The sequence below is a fragment of the Cuculus canorus genome, chromosome 2, assembly GCF_017976375.1.
Source record: "Cuculus canorus isolate bCucCan1 chromosome 2, bCucCan1.pri, whole genome shotgun sequence".
In the NCBI taxonomy this organism is placed as follows: domain Eukaryota; kingdom Metazoa; phylum Chordata; class Aves; order Cuculiformes; family Cuculidae; genus Cuculus; species Cuculus canorus.
In genome coordinates this window covers 68394681-68406745 of record NC_071402.1, presented here as the reverse complement: position 1 = coordinate 68406745, position 12065 = coordinate 68394681, and the positions used below count along the sequence as shown (strand labels likewise).

The 12065-nt window shown below is 41.4% G+C and overlaps 1 protein-coding gene across 1 annotated transcript; it reads right to left on the bottom strand.

Moving 5' to 3' along the window:
• Positions 1-422: 422 nt before the first annotated feature.
• CHMP5 (charged multivesicular body protein 5) lies at positions 423-11456 on the bottom strand. The gene is made up of 8 exons (XM_054060276.1): positions 11259-11456; positions 5429-5533; positions 4603-4649; positions 3567-3660; positions 3415-3486; positions 2190-2298; positions 1686-1798; positions 423-1030 (listed from the first exon to the last, which is right to left on the bottom strand). The coding sequence occupies exons 1-8, from the start codon at positions 11325-11327 to the stop codon at positions 980-982; spliced, it is 660 nt and encodes a 219-aa protein (XP_053916251.1). The 5' UTR covers positions 11328-11456; the 3' UTR covers positions 423-979.
• Positions 11457-12065: the final 609 nt, after the last annotated feature.

Below are 12065 nucleotides of genomic sequence, written 5' to 3'. Positions count from 1 at the left end.
GGATTCCTCAGGGATCAGCAGCCATTACCAGCCAGCAGCACTGCCAGCACACTGCACCAGGCCTTACCGGTGGCCACTCAGCAACCCTCACTTCCAGGCCTGAAAAACATGAGTACCAGAGCCCAGGTTCAGACCTGCAGCTGTTGAATGAAAACCAGCAGGTTTCATTCCACTGTTTTTGCTAGTATGCTGGTTTTTTGGTTGACTTTTGTTGTCACTCTGAGCGGCTCCTGATGGGAGGACAGACCTGGCCAGAGCAAGCCTGCTGTAAACATGAAGGTGCAAAAGTCAGCAGAAGGAGCTTTTGTGATCAGAACCAGACTCCACCTCTGGCAAAGCCTGTACTTGAGCAGCACAGGACACCAATAAAGACAGGGGACTAGTTAAGACAAAATTAATTACCAGAAACACCACACAAAAGGATCAGCTCATCTACATGATTTTATGTTTCCATAGAACATGAAGTTAACAAGAACCCTATTTTATTACAGCTTTCAAGAAGGTTACAAGTACGATACAGCATAAAAGTCTCAAGACTGACGTAGTTTAAAAATTGCTTTCAATTCTTTTATCAAATAAGCATAGTAATAAGGGAGCTATTTTACAGAGAGTAAGCAGCAACATACAGTCTTAGTTTCAAGAAAGAGAAACATAATACAAAGTCAAAATAAAGCTATCAACACCCATCAATACTCTTCATGTACTACTTTGTCCATAAGACACAGAAATCAAAACATATTTGACTGCTTCCACTGAAGGGAATTGTGCCGAATTTTCCATTAATAGAAAAGTCAGTAGTAGAACAACTTTCTTCAAAGAAAGAACACCACCAGCCACTCATACTGCACTCTAGGATGTAGTGATATTAAGGTTACACTGGAAGGACAAGTTCTCCAGGATTAAAAAGAAAAAAAAAAATAAAAATCTTAATTTGATTTTTAAAGTGTAGTTCATGATATCTGCTGTGCTTTTGAAACGTTTATGTTGCAGGGATCTTTGGCAATCCAAACTCGTCCACCAATACACCATCCTGTAAGAAACAAAAAGCAGCAGCAGGTTAACAACTCGCCACCAACCAGAACATTGCACAAAAGTTTCCTTACCATTTCTATAGTGTGATGTTTCTGTAATTGTCACTGTGCGACAGCTGAGATCAGAATAAGAGCACACATGTTCTTCCTTACTAGGAGGCTATATTAAAGCCCCACAAGCAAACACACAGACTTTCTTCTCCTTTTAAGAATAACTATATTAGGAGCTGTAATGGTACACCTAAATTCTACTTGCAGTCTCACAATGCTAGACATGAGTTACAAAATGTCATTTTAGCTCTTTAAAATATAATAAGGAGCATCAAGTCCACTGTATTCTCTCATACTTAACATTCAACATCCATAAAACACTAAGCATTTTTTTTTTTTTTGTTCAAAATATTAAGCATTCCAAATATCAAGCAACCAACACAAGTGAGATTAATCAAAAAAAAAAAACCCAGAAAAAAACTTATTTTGCTTTCAGGGAAGTGGTGGAGTCTCCATCCCTAGGGGTGTTTCAAAAGCATGTAGACATGGCACAGCAGGCATGGTGGTGTTGGGCTGATGGCTGGACTAGATGATCTTAGAGGCCTTTTCCAACCCCAACAGTTCTATGATTCTATTCTATGACTCAAAAGTGAAAGGACTTACTTTGTTTTTCGTGTCAGTAGGAGTGACTTCTGGGAGTGCTGGAGCAGATGCAGCTTCATCTAAATAGGAATTGTCTTCATCAGCGAGAAGCTCATCTCCTAACGCATCCAGTTCTGAAATTTAATTATGTTGGTTTTAAAAATTATGCAAAGAATTCCCTTTGAAAAAGAAAGTTTCTCTGTAAAGAAAAATTCAGGATTCATGCTGAATGCTTACATTCATATGCATTTAGTATTTAAGTCATCAGTTCGGAACACACACACACACATGTACAAAATATAAAACCTTTCCTTCACTGCATTCTATTTATGTATCGCATTTTTATTACTTTTATTACTGCTTGTAAAGGAAACGCAGCTTTTATGTTTTTAAAAAAGTGATTTAAACTGTATTTTTTTAAATACACTTAAAATATCTGGCTAATGACATTAAAAATCAGTGTATGACTGTATGATGGTTTTTACATTACTGTAAAATGTAAAAATCATCCTCCACCCTCCTCACCTGCTTCCAAGTCATCTTCATCAATCTCTGGTGTTCCATAACTACGACTCAGTGCCTCCTGGACTTCATTAGCTTCTTCCATCATATCCTCTAACTGATCTTGTATGTCCTGGAAAAAGAAACAATTTCAACAGGTCCACAATTAACAGTTTTAGTTAAATTTATCACAGCTTTATCAAATATATTGGAATTATTAAACTGAATAAGGCACTCGAATTTTCCTAACGCATAAACCATTCTCTGCGGCAGCATTAATACCAGACACATGCACTCAGCACTGTAGTGTGGCCTTAACTACTATTAAAATTATAATAAATGTATCAGGTAGAAAAAGAGGAGCCTTGAAACAACATCTCTGTAAATCAGTTTAAGTATCCTTCAGGGTTAATAGAAAACATCTAATAAATTACCTAGAATCCAGCATTATCTTGAAAAGCAGGAGAGTATGAAATCTAGAGAAATTAAATCTACCATCTGATAAAGAAGCACTAACCTGAGTTGTGCCACAGCATCATTTAGAAGATACTTCAGCATACCTACTGGCACTTGAGTACAAGTAAGGAAACAATACCTGCCAAAATGTTTACAATGCAGTCCACATATAAAAACAGCATAGGAAAGAGAATGTAAAGGAATTTTACACTGACATTTGAAAAGAGTTTAAGCACAGTATACTTCAGATTATATTTAGAGTTATTTGTGGGGGGTTTTAATGCATTTTCTGAAGACAGGGCCAGGCCTTGCAGATCTCTTGAAATTTTGGTTGGTTTTGTTGGTTTTTTTTGTTGGTTGGTGGTGGTGGGTTTTTTTTTCAGCTGTTTTGCCTTTTTTTTAAAAAAAAATAAGAAATCAGGCACTGCCTGGAACTGAGGGAGCAAAGGACTAATCCACATGTTGCTAACATTTGGGGGTGGGGAGGAAGACAAAAAAAGCCATAGCAGGAAGTATTCACCAACATTCACTTGTGGTGAAGTGCAGAGGAAAGTAAGGGAGAGATTAAAGATTAGCTCAACAAGGAAAGAAAGAAAACAGTCAGTGCAAGTAGGCAAACAACTGATTGTGCAGTACCAGAGAAATCAGGAAGGAATTATGATGGTGGTTCCATTAAAAAAGGAGGCAAACTCATGTAAACTAAAGCAGCCAGCTTACCTTTAAGTTACATAGTATACAAATCACTATTTCAGTGCACTGTTTCTGTTTGATAATTTAAGCTATATAAGCTCACCTCAATTTGATCAATTTTGACTTGCTTGTAAGCTTTCTTCATTTCTTTCACCCCCAGTTTCATTGCGTCAACCTAGAACAGAGTCAAACAACATGCTTGTATCTGATACAGCGCACACAAGTTAAACAAACGTGAAATTAGTATACTGGTACCGTTGTCTTTGTGTCCTTCAGTGCCTGAATGGTGTAATTAGCTTGTTCCATATTAAAAGACTGCTGTGACAGGTTATCCCGCTGCTGTTCATACCTGTTAAAAACAATGCAAATAGCTTTAAAACATCACACTATTTATTGCAAAAAAAACCCCAAACCCTAAATTTTTTTAAAAAATTGAAAAATCAGCAATAGTCAAAACGTAAGATTTAAAAAAAATTATTACAATCACCGCAGAATAAAAAGCTTCATAAATATCTGGCCGTTATGCATTTCTGTGTATTTAAACTTGATGACGCTATCCCTGAACTAAGCTTCTGTTTTAATTGATGGCAAAACCATATTTGTATAGGCGTATCCAGTGGGTGAGGACATAGCAAAAGTTTTAATCACTAGAGATGCATGCCACTGCTCAATAATGCTGTCAGCAGAATGGAAGAGGTGCAGGTTATGCAAGCCACAGTGGCTCTGCACTGGAGCTTTGCAGGGCAGGGAGGAGGATAGGGCAGAAAAAAGGAAACAACAGTTAAAAGAAAAGGGATACTTCAAAAATCAAGAATTCGTCCTTCAAACAGCTAAAGTTGCATCCAAACAAGAATGTAAAATACGTCAAGTTAAACATAAAAATGAAAGCATAAAACCAAACAAAGAGTCCTTCTTCAAACATCCAAGGCAGAAGGTCTGCAAAACAAGGATGATTCAATTACAAAACATCTTCTGGACAAGGGATGGCTAAATATATTGCTGTTCAACAAGATGGAAAAGAGATGACTGAGAGATGTGATGATAGGCTATTATGAGGGGCACAGTGACTGTAAGTGGGAAACAATTATCAAATAAAATTAGCAGACAGCACAGTCAAAAAAAAGAGAAAAAAAAAACCCTAAGCAAACCCAAGCAGGCCTCCGCACCTGAATTAGTGTTCCCTACTGTGGGATATTTTGGATGGTAAGAGTTCACAAATACTCAACAAGTACCACCCCCTTAAAGAAAACCAGCGTTCATTAATCCCAAACTGAGAAAAGTTTAAACTCACATTCGCTTCTGCTTTAACACTCTCAATGCTTTCTGCTTTACAGTGTTCTGAAAGACACAATATTGTAACATTAGGAAAAAATATCTGACTTTAGTCTTTATTATGCTACTTAAACCTAATGTATTGCATTTCAGCTTTCCAAAAGATTCCTCAGTTACCAGTGCAAAGACTTCTAACAATAGTCACATTCAGCATTTGTCCTGTGCTACTGATTAACTGAACAGGCTTGTATATAAGCTTCTAATAGAAAATATTTTTTAATTTCTCACTTTTGAATTTAAATTTTTTTGATAAGCAGAATACCAAGTCAAACCTAGTCCAACAGAACCATTTTTCATCAAAAGATTTCAACAGTCAGCATAAATAATACTGCAAAAGGTACTTTTACAATACTGTTTATATTAGATATGTTTATTTTTAGATTAATTTAATATTGTATGTTCATTACCTTTCAAAAATGTTTTTTCCTACTCTCTTTCTGCATAGTACAGATCTTTTATTTCGGGCAATGAACAAAACAGACTCTCTACCAGACTTAGTTCAGGTAACAGAAGGAAGAAGGGAAGCAAGAGGAAATATATTACACTTTGACTGACTGAGGAAATATATTACACTTTGGAGGAAATAAAACCCAATAAATACGCTGTTCAAAGACACATGTCTAAGAGATGCTTCAGAACTAAAACAATTCTGCAGGACGTTATATCCCATCCAGTAGGGCAAGATGCAGTTCTAAGAACCTGATGAACTGGCTTAATCACTCTACTACATGACAAGAAACGTGAGTCACATCCTCTCATTCTTAAATACCATAGAAGATTCTTACCTTTGCAGGCCCCTCTCTCATCTTCTTCATCTGATCCTTATACTTCACCAGTTCTGCATCAAGCTTGGCAATCTTCTTGTCAATTGACTCAGCTCTGCTGTCCACCTTTAATACAAAATGGGGAAAACACACAAAACCTCCATTCATTACGGTTTCACTCAGACACAGGACAATAAAAAGAACAGCCTCAGTTTCATTGTGCTTCTAACCAAATTGTTCCTTTATTCAGTGGGTTTGTAAACAGTTTAGTTTGTAGAGAATGCAAAACCAGAACCAAGTGAAACGCCTTCTACAAGGAGCACAAGAAGCATTCTGAGGTTAGAGGAAACTCTGCCATTCTAACGTGTTCTTATAAGTTCGAGATGCTCCCTCGCACACCCACTCAAGTCACAGTCTCCATTCAGGAATTTCTGGTAACGTACAGTATCAGGGAGTAATCTGGAATGGAAAAAGAAAAGCAGAAGCGTACCATGCTGTCAGATATGGGAGGCAATGCAAAAGGGACAGGGATGTGTTCAGCAAGGTTAGAGGTGTATTCTAGATGGGCAGGGAACATCAACCCTTCTGAATGATACCTGGATTACTGGTTACATTTAGGAAGCCAGACTTAACTACTTTGTCAAAGCTGCCCAACTTCACAGAGACACTCTTTCTCCTGCTTCCCACAAAGGGAGCAGAATGCTGCAGTTCCTCTTGGTAGCAACTCTGAATTAATACAGCACTTTTGCTCCAAATCCCAGCAGTAGCTGTGTACCTCAGTAAGAGACCCCCAGCAGTCAATCCTAACAGCCCTGGAGCAAAGCATATCACATAGTTGTCATTATGGCAATTAATTACATAACCAAGCATGGGTATAGATCATTCTAATAGTGTACACAAATTCATATTAAAAAAACAAAGCAAGCCCTCTTAACATGAACTGACTATCACAGCATTTCTCTGGAAACAACAAAATAAAGCTCATTAACGTCTCATTCCAAGTGGCCTCTCTAGGGATTAGAATATAATGACATTCCAATTATAGCATGAGACTGATCAGTGCAAATTTACAATTTTGACTTGCTAATAGTGCAGCTAAACATGCATAATTGTGTGGATTTTCATTCTGGTGTCTCAATGATCCTTTTAAATCTCTGCTCTATGATAGCAACGTGCATTTGCCAGAGGCATCCTGAGCAAAACGTTTGATATGAACACTCCACACAAGACTTGCAAGTGCCTGGACACAGCTGGCATTGAAAGAAATTGTATTAAGCTTTCTATTATGCTAAATATTTTACTATTAGCAAGAGAAAGAGATTTCCAATTTTAAAGCTCTTGCAGGTTCACAGTGTAGCACCTCCTTGAGATCCTCATCAGCTAAAAGCATCTTTGAGGTCAGCCTCCCTCACAGGGGAAAAGCAGTTATGTGGTTAATTTTTATAATGATTCTTTTAGGCAGTACTATCTTTAAACAGAGATGGATGCTCCTACATTGATTAACTACATAAAAACTTCACACACACATTACACAGGACCTCAGCTTTTAAAAATAAGAATGGACAGAAGAGGAGAAAATGGATTTAAATTATCCAAAAGAAAACTAGACTGTATATTAGAACTTGAAGTGCTGCTTTCTATTATTCACAAGGCATACTGAGGTATATTTCATTGCTACATAAGGGCCTCAAGCTGAACAAAAGAGAGTGACTGTGGTATCCCAAATCCCTATTAAGCAAAATTGCAGCTTATTTCAATTAAAAAAAAAATAACATCGCATATAAGACTGAATTTCAATATTGTTGTCACAACTATTAGCGTTTTGTTCCTATGTTTCCTAACTACTACTTTGAAAAAACATACGTTGAGAGTGTTTTATCAAGGAAAAAAAAGTAAAAACACCTCCTACCGACCCCATGACAGCTTTGAGTTATCTGATTTTGTCAGCCAGCAAGGAGAAGAAAGATTTGCCACTAAGTACAACATTGAGGCAGGCACGGCAAGAGCGAGCAGGAACCCGAAGGCAGAGAGTGGGAACATAAACACGGGGAGTAAGGGAGGAGACAGGAGGGCATCACACAGCCAGCTGGCAAACTTGATAGGAATCAGCCATCCAAGAAAACTAGGGAGAAGTGTTTCACAGGCTTCAGTAAACATTTCAGATCAGCCATCCCATAAAGCCACCTCTATAAATGCAAGAGCTCTAAATAATTGAAGATTTTTAAGTTGATGCTTGTTCTCTTACCACAGAAAAAAAAAGGCTATTGTGATTGATTGCTGATCTTAATGAGTTAGTCATACAACTTTTGCATACACTTTTGCATACACAAGGAAGAACATTCAAAATATAGGAATAATTACTGTCAAAGACTTGTCTATATTTTTAGCAAATGGTAACTGTCAACATTAACCATTCCTTGCCAAATGCAGTAATTCCCAACTGCCATTTAATGTCTAATTATAATTGAAACAACATAGTAAGAGATTTTACAAAGCAAATTGACTCTTTCGAAAGGAACACCAAAATGTGCCTAAGACTGAAGACAACACAGAAGTGATGTAACTTGAACTGTTGAATTTAACATGGTAAAAAAAAATTGTAGGTTTTTTAGTATCTTACACTGCTGTCTTTAATAATAACTCACATACAATGTAAGAAAACAATCTAATGGCATCTCTAGTCCTTTAGCAGGATCCCTACCAAAGACTGCTAAATGAACTGAAAACACAGCAAGTCTCACAAATCAGATAACTTACTTCGTGTAAATTGGCACAAAAAGTTAATCCATAAACTCTGAACTTGTAAAAGGATGTATGTTGCTCCTCACTCAGTAATATAGAGAACTCTTAAATTTTAGTTCCATCCACAAAAACTGGAAGATGTCAAAGCAGGGTAAAAGTCTTACATGGAGCTCAGTAACGACAACAGTGGTTTATAGACTTCCGCATTCCACAGAGCCGTGCTTGGAGCCCGACCTTTATCTCTCAAGAGCTGACCAACACAGGTTTATATCTTAAAAACCACCCTGTAACTCATCATTGGTTGCCAAAGTCATAACTACGTAAAATAAACCTGAAACTCTGCTTTTCAGTTAACCTGCCGTCTTGTAGAGCCTAATTTTCAGAAAATGGAATTACAAACAACTAGAACAGGATCAAAACTGCACACAGCTCCTACTTGGTGGAACTGACGACCACTTGTTTTGAGAAAAGAAACCCTAAAATCCTAGTGATGACAATCACAATAGCTGTTTAAATTACACCATTTACGCACCCAAAAATCTCTGGGCATTGAAAAAACTCTTAGAAGAAGATGGTCTGCTGGCATACCTAAATTTTGGTTTGATTCACCTCAACATTACAAAATGCACACTGACTTGGAACTGGCAAAATCAGCCCCAAAAAATCTAATAGACTAATACAGAATTGGTCATTGTGATGGAGACATTTCCGTCTTCAGTTTATGCTGCCAAAATGGCAAATCAAAGCATCAACAGGAGTATCCCAAATGGATATTGGAGCTCTAGCCATCCACTGAAGCATTTACAAGTAAAAATGGAAAACTAATCCTGGTTTTTAAGCGTGTGCTTTGTTTACTGTTCTAGCTAAACATACCTGGAGCTACGTTTGGGCTTAATACTGCTAAAAAGCAATACAGATGCTTTGTCAGTAAAATAAGACACTGGGAAAAACACAAACTATGACTAATTCCCTCTTTATCCCAGCCACTGGCAGCCGCAAGAGACTGATGTGCGTGGGTTTGCGTAGGTCACGCTGACAAGTATTAGGCATTTAACTTAGAGAGTCTTTGCTTGGTAGCAAATAAGTCTTCTATAAGGAAAACAGTGACTTTTCCACAAAAGCATTATGTTGTCAGATTCCAGGGCTAATGCTTAGTTAGCCTTAGTTAACCCCCACTTATACCACAACCATTACTGACCTTTCACCTGACTTTGTAAACCACTGATACTTTACTTCATTAACTGCAAATATTCAAGACCTCAGTCTTTCTTCACCTTTTAACATCATTTTACATCAGAAGGATCTGTAAAAGCATACCACAGTTTTCTTCACAAACTTAAAAGCCAAAAGATGACGATGAAATTACAAGATGAACTTTCTTAAAACTTAACCTTCTTTTCAGGCAGGCAAACCTTACAAAAGCTGTAGTGTTCTACCACATGTTTCATCAGCATTTCGTAGTTCATCTGGGCTTGCTTAACTGTCTACCTGCATACATCTTTGTGATTGAACCTACAGCAAGCTCATCTGCAGCAGAATCATAGAATAGTTTGCGTTGGAAGGGACCTTAAAGGTCATCCAGTTCCAACTCCCCTGCTGTGGGCAGGGACATCCCACTAGACCAGGCTGCCCAAGGTCCCATCCAGCCCGGTCTTGAACACCTCCAGGCACAGGGCATCCACAACTTCCCTGGGCAACCTGTGCCAATGCCTCACAACTCTCATAGCGAAGAATTTCTTCCTTGCATCTAGTTTAAATCTGCCCCTTTCAGGTTTATACCCATTGCCCCTTGTCTTATCACTATAAGCCTTTGTAAACAGTCATAGTATCGTTAAGGTTGGAAGGGACCTTAAAGATCATCTAGTTCCAACCCCCCTGCCATGGGCAGGGATATCCCACTAATCAGGCTGCCCAAGGACCCATCCAGCCTAGCCTTGAGCACCTCCAGGGATGGGGCATCCACAACCTCCCTGGGCAACCTGTGCCAGTGCCTCACCACTCTCACGGTGAAGAAATTCTTCCTAATGTCAAGTCTAAATCTGCCCCTCTCCAGTTTAAGCACGTTTTCCCTGGTCCTATGCCAGTCCCTCCCCAGCTTTCTTGTAGCCCCTTCAGGTACTGGAAAGGCACTTTCAGGTCTCCTGGGAGCCTTCTCTTCTCCAGGCTGAACAAGCCCAACTCTCTCAGCCTGTCCTTATATGGGAGGTGCTCCAGCCCTCTGATCATCTTTGTAGCCCTCCTCTGGACCCATTTCAACAGCTCTATACCCTTCTTACGTTGGAGATTCCAGAACTGGACAGAATATTCCACATGAGGTCTCACAAGAGAGGAACAGAGGGGCAGAATCACCTCCCTCGATCTGCTGGCCAAACTTCTTTTGATGCAGCCCAGGATACAGTTGGCTTTCTGGGCCATGAGTGAACATTGCGGCTCATGTCAGGCTTCCCATCAATGAGGACCCTCAAGTCCTTCTCTGCAGGGCTGCTCTCAATCACGTCATCCTCCATCCTGTATTGAAACCGCAACGGAACAACCTTCATTAGAAGGTGGGATTTGTCCTCCCACCTTCTGTACCGGACAGAAGAACTGTTTTCCTTGCTCCTGTCCCTGCATTTGCACAGCTTGGTAGGGCAGGAGTCAGCTAGGGCAGAATTAAGTCCTCAGATGGAAATACTGAAGACATCCATGAAGATGTATGGAGGTCTAGGCTTTTAGATGCATGCTGTCTGTATCTGTATGTGGGATGGGAACATGCACCCGCTTATGGGATGTGCTCCTGAGCACAGGGAACACATACAGACGTGGGTGTACACACATACACTCCCACACATACTGCGGACACTGAAATACACACCGACCGGCGTGCAAACACGGGTCACCAAAGCACAGGCCTGCGTTAGTCACAGAATCAAGTGGTTCGGGCTGGAAGGGCCCTTTACAGGTCACCCAGTCCAAGCCCTGCAGGCGCAGGGACACCTTCCTTCACCGACGCCAGGTCGCTCCGATCCCGTTCAACCCGCCCGGGGCCTCCCCGGCCCCGGGCCCACCGTCTCCCCACTGCCCAGGCCGCACACTCCCTCTCACACCGCCCCCGCGGGAGGCCGCTCACCGTGCCGATGCAGTCGGTGAGGCTGGGCGGAGGCGCCTTCGGCTTGGCTTTGCCGAAGAAGCGGTTCATGGTGGTGGTGGGTGGTGGTGGTGCCGGTGCCGGTGCCGGTGCCCGCGACAGCGGCCGCTCTTCGCGCCGACACGGAAGCGCGGAGGGGGCCGGAGCCGGGGCCGCAGGGAGGGCGGAAGCCCGTACAGCGTAGCACTTCCGCCCGGTTCCCGACTGCACCGCGCTGCCATTGGGCGGCTAGGGCCGCGCGCCGGAAGCGCCGGGCGCGCACCGGAAGGAGGCGGGGCCCCCTGGGCTGGGGACGAGGCTGCTGCCCGGCAACGCCCCCACGGGAAATACCTTCCGCGCTACATCAGCGGTGGCGCCCGTTTCCTGGTATGGAACAATTGCTCCATGAGATCGGCTGCTCTCAGCTGTTAAATGGCAATGAGGCATGAGGTTTAACGAGGCTGGGTCTTGCACTTGGGACACAACCCTGTGCAGAGCAACAGACCAGGGGAAGAGTGGCTAGAAAGCTGTACGGAGGAGAAGGACCTGGGGGTGTTGGTTGACAGCAACTGAACATGAGCCAGCAGTGTGCCCAGGCGGCCAAGAAGGCCAATGGCATCTTGGCTTGTATCAGAAAGGGCGTGACCAGCAGGTCCAGGGAGGTGATTCTGCCTGTCCCCAGCACTGGTGAGACTGCACCTCAAATCCTGTGTTCAGTTCTGGGCCCCTCACCACAAGAAGGATGTTGAGACTCTGGAGCGTGTCCAGAGAAGAGCAACGAAGCTGGTGAGGGGGCTGGAGAACAAGTCT